General features: G+C 35.8%; 1 protein-coding gene across 10 annotated transcripts in view; it reads right to left on the minus strand.

The window, feature by feature from the left end:
- Positions 1-13,820, minus strand: part of ANKS1B (ankyrin repeat and sterile alpha motif domain containing 1B) — a 425,238-nt gene that overhangs the window by 333,092 nt on the left and 78,326 nt on the right. For 9 of the 10 annotated variants that reach the window (XM_061357113.1, XM_061357101.1, XM_061357080.1 and 6 more), the window contains one exon: positions 11,097-11,272. The exons of the other annotated variant lie outside the window; for it this stretch is intronic. In XM_061357113.1, coding sequence (XP_061213097.1) covers positions 11,097-11,272 — 176 coding nt within the window. The remainder of the gene's footprint in view (positions 1-11,096; positions 11,273-13,820) is intronic. 10 annotated transcript variants of the gene reach the window in all.

Below are 13,820 nucleotides of genomic sequence, written 5' to 3' on the forward strand. Positions count from 1 at the left end.
TTGCCATTAGGATAGAATAAAAAATAAATTAAGCAAGTAGTCCAAACAAGTTGCCTAATGTTCTATCCTCAGCTATTAAATTTTTAAAGAAAGCATTCTTTTGTATTAACTTATCATTTTGCCCTGTGAAATATGTCAGAATATTTACCTTCATCATTTGTATACTCCTTACTAAGAAGAAGCGAAGAAGGGAAACTGGGACTGATGCTGCTAAAAGAGTAGGCATTTACTCAACTTCAAAAGAATCATACAATACAATATAGTGAAACCATATGTTTACGCTTTCCCCACCCCTTACTGGATCCTGCGGTTGTTCACATAGCTCTGATGGATTAGTAGGCTCCATCTTCTGCTTACACCATAGGGATAAAACTGAGCTTTCCTCTCACTACAGAAATCAAGTGAGAGACATACCCATATGCTTGTTGGTCTCCTCATGCATTTCCTATCAGATGGTAATCACCAAGCCTTACTGTTAGTTCCAAGATTAATGACTTTATCTTATACCAAGAGAGCAGAGAACAAATCAGTGTTGACTTCAGGCATATACAAAAGATATTTAAGATCCCAACTCCCCCCGTTTGTACCCTCTTGTATAGGCAGAATACTCATTTAATCTCAGGTCACTATGCATTAAAAAACACAAACACGCACTGGTACCTGCTAACAACAGTGATACAGTTCCAGAAATATTACTGCAATATCTACCTCTGTAATATGCTAAAAAGTTCTAGAATGATGTATGCCTTGTTTAAGACTGCAGGATAGAAAAGTGCACATTTTAAAGCGTTCTTGCTCCTTCTTTCCTTGTTAACTCAGTTATCTTTCCCCTAGGGTAATACCTACATATGACTGCAAAAAATAAATCTCCCACATATTCAAGCTTAGGCTTTTTACAAACTATCAAAACTAATTTTTCAAAAGAGCAGAAATTAAATCAAATCATACTTAAATGCTAGTGAAGTCCTTTATATTCCTTATGCATATATTGTTACATGCTCAAACAAAATAAACCAAACAGATTAGTAAAGCTTCACAAATACTTTTCAATCCTTAATGTTCACACTGCCAGTCTACTGGACATTATAATCTTGATTAAGTTGACTTTACAGTGAGGTCCTGAACGCATGAGTGAGCCTATGTTAGCCCAATGCAAAAGGTACCTTGCACATCCACAGTGACATGAGACATTTAATATTAAGGCAGATGGCTCCCACCTTTGGAATTTCAGAACCTCAGCTGCTGATACTCTAATCAAATAGGGAGAAAATCAATTTTAAGAGAACCACAGAAGATCACGATGAAAAGAAGTTTTTGTTCTCTTCTGAGATAAGTTGAAAACATGATTCTGGCTAGAACACTGGAGAAAAGTTTGAGGAGAGGAGAAACCAGAGGGAAACGCAGAGCAGGAGTCAGTAACAGATTTTTGGCAGACCTCTAAGGAAGGCCAGAACCTGAGAGAAACATCTCTGGTGATGATACATTAGTAATAGCAAAAGTCATCAGTCTTTCTGATTAATTGGTTTTGTAAAAATTACAATGACAAAGAGATTTGAGTTACTATTACAAAATCAGTAGTCTGGGTGGAAATCTCATGGTATTATCTCCTTGTTCTTCAGAAGTGACTGAAACTCTCTTGATCCTACATGAAGTTGAATACTGTAGGTCAAAAATGGGCATTGCGTTATACAGTACTACACTCACAGGATGGCGGGCACAGAGCATATGGAAGAAATGGAATGGACAAATGTTCTGCTATGCAAGCCTGGCAACAGTGTCCACAATGGCACAGGCAGCTCAGGGATGTTAAAAAATAATGGCATAAATAGGGGTAAAAATGAAGTTTAAAGCACTGAATAACACACACAAAAAGATATTTAATTAAAGTAAATATACTTCATATTGGGAAGATGATCTCAAGATCAGTTCTGATAGAGTCATCTGATCCCGGCTAATCCTGTTGAGATTTGTAGATTTCTTTGCTATTCATCTAAGTATAATGAAACAGGTTAGTGTAAAAATTACGTATGTGTTCAGTACAACATATGACAGTCTCTGAGCTAAAATGGTCCTTGTGGCAAAAATGCAAAAATCTTCTGTAGGTAATTTAAAGGAACACAGCTGTCCAATAGGACTCTTGAATAGTTAAAATATTACTACTCATTTCCACAGCACCCCAAATTTATATACAGATTGAAAGCCATAAAGACAAACAAGCTCTTTGATCTTAAAAGCTCATGTTATAATTACTTTATATGAAAAAATGCTACACCCGTATCCGAGTTCATTATATAAAAGAGATTTACCTAAGATGAAAGAGTCCACAGCAGGGCATGTGATGTGATTGGCAGCATGGCGAGATTTACATACAAAATAAACTGAAATGCTAGGATTACTTAGTCAGGAAAAAGATAGCTTTAAGAAAGAACAAGCCAGAAATATCACAAATTATGGAGGGTGGACAAAAAAATATTTGTTATTTTCTACTCTGTCAGATTTTACTATATAAGAATAAATGGAAGTACATACTCAGCAAATAAAAGACCTACCATATAGCATGTGTTCTGCAAAACATAGTAATAGAAGGTCACTGTGGTAAACAATGTGACAGATTGGAGCAAAAAGATTAGATACATTTAGGATTCTCCAGTGCAAGCTAAACACATACCAAAATTCAGAGAGATTCATTTCTCTGTAAACTATTTTCCTGCACATATCTGATAGCAAAGGAATTTGCCACAAACATACATAATTGCACAAGATAATTCTACTGGAAAAGCAGTAGGTACTTTTAAATGCAGATTTAGATTCACTGGTGGCTTGGCCAGCGCCTTCCCCTAGTTACACTTTACTCCATCTAGTTTAAATCACACTAAGTGTTGTCATGTTTGGGGATTGTATATTCTTAAATAACTGCTGACTACCTCACAGGGTAGGACTATGCAGCACACTGGAGGATTGTCTAGCAACACTTCCATCAGGAATCACAGCAGCAGGGAGCTGCAGGCCAATTTAGTTGGCTGTGAAGCATGCTACCAGGTAAATCATTTTGTTTAGAGTTCCACATGGCTGCTGTTAGGATCCCTCTAGCACTGAAATCTTTACAATACTGCACTGAAGAATAGCATGACCTATAGACACAAAAAATAACCTATTTTAATGACTAAAACCTAACAAAAGGGACAAAAAAATTCTATGAAGTTGGTATGTTTCCCTCTGCTTCTTTGTAATAAACAGCTCATGTATAATTAAACTTAGAAATCATTTTGTAAAGTAGCTTATAGTGAGTGTATCATCCTATATTGACAAAATGGAAGAAAATTATCTTTGTAAAACAATAAAAATAAAAACTAAGACAGCTTCATGTTGGATGTCACATTACAAATGTCCAGTGAAAGAAATAACAGCAACAGTTCTCCTCAGAGGGAAATACCACTGTGTACATTTCAAACTGGAACTAGCAGATGGTTTTTAGTTGGGCAGTAGCTTTTAAAAACAATTTTAAAGTTATATAAACTTACCTTCAGAGAGTGGGTCGACCTTTACAACAAGGGAGTCTTAAATAGTAAAGTTTACATATCCTGGGAGAGACAGCACTCACAGTTTTACTTGCCATAGAAATAAGAGTAAATACATGCTTGCAAAATAAGATTCACAACTGAACTATGTGTAACACTTAAAGAAGAAAAATTCTTGCAATGTTAGAATTTGGCAATACATAAATTAATTCCCCTTTTGCAAGTGATAGATAAGTAAAGCAACAATATTCCAACCATTGACTCTGAATACAATTCTCTTCCTTTTTTTCTAATGCATCATAGAATACCTACAAAACACAGCAAAGCTGTAGTATCAAATTCAATAAATGTTAATGTATTAAATAATTACAAATTTATCTGCTTCTCTCCATGGAGTCCCAAACAATTGGGCCTGATTGTCTTACTATTCTGTAATGAATAAGTAACCAAAATTGCTCTTGAATGTGTTTTTAATGTATCCTCATTAGTCAGCCATTGTATATACTTCTGGCTCGCTAATCATCATTGTCATGTGGAAATTTGTCTTATGCTCTCAGTAATGCCTCTATGCAAGAGTGTGATATTGTTAAGGGCTACTACGTTTGATCCATGGTAGCAAACATTTTAATCCAGCACATTTGGTTGCTCTTGGCCACTGCAATATTTCAGCCCAGCCACTATTTATTTAAATGTCATGATAAATAGAACATTCTTCGACAAATCCCACTGATTCTTACTTTGTAAAATAATAATTAAAAAATATTTTAATATGTGTGGTTCTAATAAAAAAAAAATGGGGTTTGCCTTAGAAAAAAAATATTAGTCAGGACAACTGATTTCTAAACAATTATCCATAAATTTTATTCCCCTGTAATATATATATTCTGAGCCATCTTCTTCCAGAAAAGAATAACAAACCACGATTCTATACTTTCAGATTTCCCCTTAGATATAATCTAAATATGATCATAGTTTTATTGCCTTTATATACCCTAATCTTCTTGATACTGACATAAGAGAGTAAAAAGTGCATCTTCTCTTTGAATATGTATCACCACAGTTTTCAACAGTGTTAATGTAAGATGTTAAGCGTATTTATTTTTTCAACTCTCAATGTGCATAAGTATCAACTTCCCTTTCCAGATGGCAGAAGTAAGCAGAAATTGACATCTATGTGACTGTGATGAAATCCAAATCTTTTTCCTGAGACTACACAGAGCCTTTCTTCATGTATAAATTTAAATTGCTTCTGCCAGCCTTTATTATCTATTATATAACCACATTAAATTTAATCAGATGAACTGCTGCCACTTCTGTAAAACTGTTGTGTAGCACAGTCACTATAATCCTACATGTTTTTACTATCTTCAATTTTATTCTTTAAGCAAAAATATATGGGCACTTTATAACTTAAGTTTCTCAGTAAGTATTACCAGTAATTAAGTAAAATCCTTTAACGTGTACTCTGCTGTTAAGAGCACCAAAGCACTTTCTGAAACTATGCCTTTACTCTAAAGTCATGTCACATATCCAAAGACAGCAAGATCCTGCATTTGCATTTGGAAATTTATTATCTAGCTTAGTATTATGCTTCCAAACACAATAGCATAAATGTAAAAGCAAATATTGCAAGGAACCACCTACTATACAAGATTAAAGGGACTGATCTGAAGAAAATACCTCAATTTAGAGCTTCAGTTTTATTAAGTGTATATAGCAAGTTTTTCTTCTCTAAAAATTAGGTTTAGTTCAAAAATTCTCATGACCTCAAAAAATGCAGAGAGAACTGCATTACTGCTACTAAGCGAAAACAACACTTTCCAAAGCCATTCTTAAGTAAGGACTAGAATAAACTTTTGAACATAGAATAAGATGAACCTCTTTTAAGAGTAAATGTTAATGAAAATAATCATTAAAATAAATATCAAGTTTATGCAAGGAAAAGATTAAGATGAATTGTATCCAATATGTATGTCTTGCAAATATATATATGCTCATACAGACACATATAGAGGTATAGAAGTTCTGAACACCCTATTTTTTGTTTTGTAATCATAGGCCATCCAAAGCAAATAAAAGTAACATATTCTCTGGTATCGCCAGGAATTTATTTCTTACATGAACAAAAAGCTCACACTTCTCATTTCTCCACCTCTTTTTTCTTTTTTTTTTTTTTTTAATGTAAGAAACAAATAGAGCAAATAGATTGCAAGAAATACAGCATATTTCTGGTTTTAGTATTACATTTAGAATAATTTGTCCTCACATGAATGCATACACAGGAACCTCAAACTGACAAGAAACCGGTAATGATGTTAGTACTCCAAGGACAGACGAATCTAAATTACATCAATTTACTTTCAGAAGCTTAGGAAGATTCCTCACAATGTACACTTTGATAGTTTTCTGTTCATTTTCCTGACACACTTCATTTTTCTGGATCTCTGCTTTGCAAGTTATACCTACTTAAATTTTCTTACTTGCTCTTGAATTCACACAGATAGTTTGAATACACACTTAATGTGTAACATCTGTGTTACAATACCTCTAAATTTAGCCCTGGATATTTTAGATTGAAATTTAAATATATGTTACGATGTACGGTATGAATTTCCCTCTTATAAGTATTGCAGGTGTTTGCTTTTAAGCAGTTTATACTATCAACCGTGCTAAAAATACATTATATTAACGTAGCAATAAAAAAAGTTGACAATCTCTTACATAAGATGGCTACTTTTGCCTTGAAATTACTGAGCCAGACTGCCATCTATTGGAAAATAAATATTTTTTAAATTAGTCCTTTTTATTTTTCAACTGAAACTATGATGAGTTATTGTCAAAAGCTGATTTTGCCAGCAATCAGACTTAAGACAGTTTAATTTTTTAATTTTTAAAATTTTTTAAGGAAACACCTAAGTTAACTAAACTGTGATACAATCAAAGATTTCCCTACGTTTTTTTTTCTAACTCATGTTTTCTGCAACGTTTGAAGCACAGCTCCTTTTCCAGATTGCTGAACAATCAAATCCTAGTTAATTGAAGTCAAAGTTTTATATTTAGCAAACATAATAAAACTATAATATGGCAGAACTGAACAATACACAAGTATAACGCTTTTCCAGCACAGCTGTGCAGCAGCTCTCAGGGCTTTCCATGTTTTTGCATACACAGGGGAACTGAAAAGCATGTTTAAGTCCCAATGACCAAAATGTGGAAAAAAAGGCAGCTAGGAACTGGGAATAAAAGTCTATGAACCCCCCCCCCCCCCATCAATCCTAGCCAGTGCACAAGCCTTTGAGAAAAATGGACAATTCTAACTAAAATGATGCATAGGGGTATAAATGCTCTCTCTGAAGCAGCATAATAAACCATATTTCCAGTTGCAAAATTATGTTCAATTTGGCCTTTAATTTTGTGGAGAAAATGAAGAGGGGGTTGTTGTCTGATATATCATATTATACATGTTTCAATGACTGGTGATGACAGACTAGGAAACACAGAATTAGTATTTTCATGACGGCACATCAGAAGTACATTGAAACACACCCAGAGTTGTAAAATCAAGCACTGAAATTATAAAGTTTCCAGTGAAGCTTCACCTTGACTTTCTGTAGTTTATTCTTTATACGTACTCTTCCAATAAAAGATAACATTAACTTATTCTCATCTGACTTCATGCTCCATTCCTGGCAGTGTTCAAGGCCAGGTTGGATGAGACCTTGGGTGGTATGGTTTAGTGCGAGGTGTCCCTGCCCACGGCAGGGGGGTTGGAACTTGATGATCTTAAGGTCATTTCCAACCCTAACTATTCTATGATTCTATTCAGCAAACAAGCATTTATGTTTCACCCCCCTCTTATTCTTTGTTCCCTTCATTCACAGAGCTAACAGTCTGCTTCTCCAGAACCCCGTTTTCCCACCTCAGCTTAAGGAACAGAAGTGTCCTCTGGGGATGTTTTCACTCACCTCCAGATCTGTTCCTATTCACATCTACACTGTGTTGTCTGTTCTTTTACTTATTGTTTCACTGTATCCTCCCCTCCCAGATGTTTATGCCTTACAGTCCTCAAGATCCTGCCCTTCAATTTTCCTACTCAGGTCTTCCATGTCCTGAGGAGATTTAAAAGTCAACACTGTGCTGACTAGTAATTTGGAGTTAAGGTGACTGAACACAAAATTTTCATCCAGAAAGCTTTTTTTCCAGTTTCACCTAGCCTCAGAGTTGTGCAAATCTGCTTCCTATTTGACTATAAAATACTGTAACAATATAAGGCTCTGGAGTTTTTTAATGCCTTATGTCACACGTCACACACCTCATCCACAGAAGCATACTAAGTTAACAATATGTATTAGTGCTTTTAATGCCAACTTTGATGAACAGAAGGAAGTCCCTTTGTCCAAAGTACCAAAACAACCTGCTGCATGGCTGGATGACTAATTTTCCAATAACTCAGGAAATGGAAGAATGGACTGAATTCTGTCCTTGAGCTAAGAGAGTTCCAACCCATAACTTCTTCAAAAGAAAATGTAGTACTTTAAAGGTGCTGTACTACTGATCAATAAACAACAAAAGACATTGGAGGCCAGAAAAACGAGCAGAATTTGCTAGTGAGTAGGAAGTCCTAAGTCCTGCTCTCAAGATTGCACTGGTACTTTTTTCCAGTGGTTGTAAAATCCAGAAAGGAGGGGATCAAAAGATTGATGCTCTGTCCTTTTATTTGGGAGACTATGAAAGCAATGTTAAAATCCACCCTCATGCCGCAGAGTGAACTAAACACCACTCTTTCACTTCCTAGATGAAACATTTTACTGTCAATGGTAGGCATTCCCACTACCCTTACACTAAGCATAAACAATGAACCCTGCTCTTTCAAATGAAGCAGGTTAACACTTCAATTCAGGCAAGAACTCCAGGCTGTGGCTCCTAAATAGACATGATTCTATGATTCCTTTTTGCAGTCCTGAATCAATCTGAACCTTAGCCAGAGCAGTACCACAGCTGATTTGACCATCTTCAAAAGAGCCATCTATTAAAAAAAATTTTTAAAACACATGCTGTTTCCTTATGCATTCTTTTTCATATGCCCATGCTATCCTCAGGGGGTGGCTCCTGATGCTCCTTGCTCCATCTTACTGAGGTACTGAGCCACAAGCTATTATTCCAAAAGGAAGTTCCCCAGAATTGGCCTCCTATTTCTCTGAACAACAGCAAAAACTGTCTCCTAGCAGCCAGTTCCTTTGCAGAATCTTCATAACGGTTAAGAAGTGTCATGACTTAGATTTTGGAACCTGTGCAGATCAACTACAGGAAAAGCTGACAATCCTGTACTAGTCTGGAACCAACACTTGTCCAGGAAATGGCATCATCTGACACTTTTCCACCAGTGACCCAACTTCTACACCTTTTCAGAGCTGCTGCTGGCACAGTCAGCAATGAAAGTTAGGGGAAAACTGCTGATCTGAACTTGAAGTAACTTGAAGTAGCTTCTTGCTTGCAGAGCCACTGCAGGTGCAGTTATCAGTCCCGTGCTGGAGCTGGTAACAAGGAAATACTTCACTTGGTTCTGCAAGCAGAAATAGTCAGTGCTCCAGTGCAACCACACTCCTATGCTGCCCCTGCCTCCATAGAGTCTGGGCATGTGTAGCAGCAATGAATGCGAACTGAATGAATGCAGTCAGTAGGGAAGACCCCACTTACCCTACTGAGATTTTTATGGAAGCTTCCCAGGAAGGAGAAAACTAGTCAAAAGAAGCTGTAAGAATTTCTTCTTTAATACACATCCAAGGAATCTATTTCTGACTTTCCATATCTATACATGTCTCCACTTCTCTCTTTCTCTCTGTATCTTCATGTTCTTATACATAAATATTCATTTAAGTTTCTTCAATCATCACCCTACTGTCACACTTCCACCACCACACTTGCTGATCCTACCCCCAGAGTAGTTTTGCAGCATTCACCTTTGTAACCATTTTCAGAGCTAAACATATCTCTTCATTTTAGTGCTTCTACCCGAACTCTTTGATAGCTCCTTACAGCACATGTGGGTTTTCAAATAATGCATCACTATACAGGGCGTGTGTACACCAAGAGAAGGCAGCACTTCCCCAAAACCAAAAGAAGGCATGTTGAAACTGAGAGCAACTTCTCTTTTTGATGCAAGGAAGCCAGGTAGCAACTGAACAGACTGAGTGACCTTAAAATACTTTTAAAAAATGATATGGATGCTTTAGATCAAACAGGAAAATCCTACATCACAGCAAAGAATTTTCTCCATATAGGCCTGGATAGTTGTGTTTACTCTAGCAACAATATGTTTTAAACAGTCCTCATTTTTGAAGATTTGTTTTCACACCTATTTTCACATTCAGTATATGAATAGGTGAAATCTCAAATAGTTTATTGCCTAATTTATCTTTGTATCTGCCTGCTGCACATAAATTACAGATAGGAGTGTCTGAATATTTCCCATTCACATTGTATTTTGTTTCAGTCTATAAAAAATTCAGTATGAGTAGACAGAATTATATGGATTGCATTTTCTGCAGAACAGCAGCTGAGCAGATTTAAATAGCAGTTAGCACCTAAATACAGAGAGACACAAGAGAGATGCGCAAAAATGCTTAAATGGGATCAGCAGCAGCTTGTTCAGGCTGACTTCAATATGGGTTATATATCTAATCATTCAAACAGCTAGCAGGACTTTACAGAAGTATCTACTGCATTTCAGGGCAGCTAACAATCTTTGTAGATCTTGTTCTGTCTACATTTATTGTAATAAATCCTCTAGAACATAAAAATCCTTAACTTGCCATGCTTTCTCCTCACATAATAAAGCATAATTTTTCTTAACTTATAAGCATTAATTGAAATTTAGCACTTAGCATTTTCCCTCTGTACTGTGCTTTATTCCCGGGGCAACCCCATTAAATTTACTTACTGAAGAAGACAACTCAATTTATTTTTTTTATTTAATAAAAAGGAAGAAAAAAAGCCTTGTTATACTGTAAAGAAAAAATGAATCTTAGAGCACTTTATTCACAGGATTAATGCTAATGAAGTAATATTTTCAACTGTAGTTGGAAATCACTGAACTATCACAACCACAACAATTTTGAGTATTAGAGACTTGGTCTTTAATACCAGTAGGCTTGGGAAAGCTATATAGCAATAAAATATAGAAGGATCATAACTGAAGATGCTTAGCTGCTTCTTTTGAGGGGCACTTCTGATGAGATTCTGCAAGTATTTAGTCTTTGGTATAGTACTGAGCACACCAATTTCAGCTGATTTCTCAAAAACCCCTTCTTTGCACCGCCCACACTCAATAACTAACCTGAACTTTCAGTCATATTAGCAGTGCCATGAAAAACCATTTTGAGGTGTGGTAAGCAATATCTTTGCAAAGTAAGGGAAACATTACATCCTAAATCTGCAAGAAGCATAGGGTAAATTACTTTTTTCTAACTCAATGTTAGACTTGTACTAGTCTCGCTCTTGTACTATTTCTTTCTTGAATGTGCCATAAATAAAGGAGATATAACTGAATATATAGTCTTTGTATCCCATCTTACTTACTACATTAAGCTTGGTTTGGCTTCCACTGGTCATAAGTTCTTCCTCTGATACTTTACTAAAATTGTCCAGATAATGGTCTGATATTGTATGAGACAGATCTTCAAAAGAGTACTCCTTTTCTTGGCATAATTTGATTTCATCTAAGAGCTTTGACAATTCTCCAGTCACAGCTTCACCTTTAAAAACAAACACCATTAGTCAATACTTAGAATACCAGGGGTAATTTATGCCTAAAAAGGAAATGCACATTCTTTAAATTGTATTAAGTATGTGTTATATTCCATGCCTTAGAATCTAAACAGTGATCTTCATGCACAATTCTCACCTCAAAAATAATAGCATCTCATTAGAGAATGGGAATCACTGGAGGTAATCTACATGCTTCTGCAGTCCCCTGTACCTTGCATTTAATTAGGATAAATTACAGTATATACTTACCCTTTCTTTGTTTCCTAATCCTCATAATTGTCTAGAAATAGCAATTATCCAAGGATGCAAAATTAATCCAGGAAAGGAAAGTTTCTACAAACATACAAAATCAGTGCCACTCTGCAGTACTCTCCATCAGGTTCACACTGGCTACTGTGAAAATTAATACACTACAATACAGATTCCATAAACTGTAAGTAGTCTGGAACTGAGTTTCTGAGAACGCACATCTTTCCCATTAAGGTTGCTATGTTTTATAAGAAATTCTTGTTCGCTTTCCCAGGATTACGTGGAATGGTGGAAGGTTATACTGGGCAAAACCCACACGCCTCCCTACAGCAGCCTATCAGAAAACCATGTTTAGTGCATTCAGTATTGTGTTTCATGTTCCCTCCTTAATTTAACAGATATCTTTAGCTCAGAAATCTAACAGAATAGTAAGACAATGGGCTTTATATGTCTATACTAACTGAGGGTCACTATTAGAAATACCGGTAGTAATAAGTATTAGAATCACATTGAGTATTAACTTTTCTGCAAATAGCCCACTGGCAGCAGCAAGACCCTCGCAAAGTAAAAAGCTACTTGTTATGAACAACTGCATGAGGTTCTGATAATCTACTACAAGTGTGTTATACAGCTACCTTCAGTAACAGCAATGAAAAAGTGAGTGAAAGCCAAGCTTTTCCAGGGGCAAATAAGAAATACCTTCTCTTTACTAGGTTTACAAGAGTCATATGCTTGGAAACTACAGTCCTTAGACTTGATAAAATACAGCAAAAAATCCATTTTACTCCATCTTCAGGAATAAAATGCTGAAAAGGAAAAAACAGAGTGAGCATATTAAGCTCAGCATACATACAACACACAGGTACATTAACGTAACTAAAGAAGCCCCAGAGAAGATTATGTGAGCGTGGTCTAGCCTGGTTTTGTGTTTTCTACATAGTCACTGGTTTTATGCTAGGTAAACATAAATATTCCACAATATTTTTTAAAGTTACAACTATAGCCATTTAATGACTGAAACTGTCAGGCCCAAGAACAGAAGCTAATAATTAAAAACATCTCATTGCCTTTTAATATCTAAGTAACAGAAATTGTGCATTCACAGTTTGTTATTCTTAGCCAATGGTAACTCTGCACAAAACTTTTACATGAAACAGAGATCTAATCAGTTTGGGTTTTTTTTAATTAGAAAATTAAAATTATTCCAGGTTAATATAAGAATTTAAAAATTGTAAGTAAAATACCTAAATATCAAGAACTAGTCTAAAATTATGATACAGTGCCCTGAAAAGGAGCAGGACTACTTTTTCCTACAGAATTATGTTTGTGCCCCCAATCCCACGTTCTCCCACATCCAGCCTGCAATATTTCTTACTGGGCAAGAATGAATTCTATGTGACAAAACTGGAACTGCAAGGATGCAAGGATACTGACAGACCTGTTAAGTGTATGCTAACTGGCTGGCTCATTGCTACCAGAACAAATACATAAAAGATAAATTTTCCTTATTTCTTTCAGTGCAGGTGCTAATTAAGGTCTCTCATCTATCTAGCTACCTATTTTCACAAAAGCCACAGAAAGGTAATTGATACTGCTATCCCTCTTCCAAATTCAGTTTAAATTATTTGAAATGAGATTGTCAGAGAAATGGCAAACAGATGGATGGGCAGCACAATCAACTACAATTCTTTCCTTTAGAAACAGATTATGCAGTAGACAAAACCAGACAGCATGTTTTACACTATTGATCCCTTCAAAGTGGAAACAAGGAGTGTAAGATTCATGACCCTACCATTAAGAAGAAAAATGCATTTTAAAAATATTTACTACTTAATTTCAGGACAGGCATTTCTATTGCAGAGGTTAGTTAACTTCATGATTCTACTAATCTCAAAGGAACTATTTATCTTCATACATCATCTGTCAGTTGAGAACCCCAATGGGAAACATGACTGAAACTGAAGCATTTGTTTACGGTCACCATAAAGATCATAATCTGGTGTGCAGCAGTAAGCTTAGTTTTCTCATGAATAAACACCCTTCCTGTAAAGTTCAAAAACCACACCCATCTCCAACCATGACCAAAACCCCACACATTTAAAAACAACAACAAAAAAAAGGACTAGTTATTTGCCAGCAGTCAATTACATTTACTTTGGATGATTAGAGAAGGCAGAAATCAGGTTTGGTTTTACAGGAAGATGATTTTCATGGAAGAGGAGGATGACACCACAGAGGAAATGCCCTTTGGTGTGTAAAGGGTGAACCAAAACGTAAGATGAAAGC

The sequence above is a fragment of the Neopsephotus bourkii genome, unplaced genomic scaffold (assembly GCF_033783945.1).
Source record: "Neopsephotus bourkii isolate Nb327-2 ecotype Australia unplaced genomic scaffold, CSIRO-AGI_Nbou_v1 NB_107, whole genome shotgun sequence".
NCBI classification, from domain to species: Eukaryota; Metazoa; Chordata; class Aves; order Psittaciformes; family Psittacidae; genus Neopsephotus; species Neopsephotus bourkii.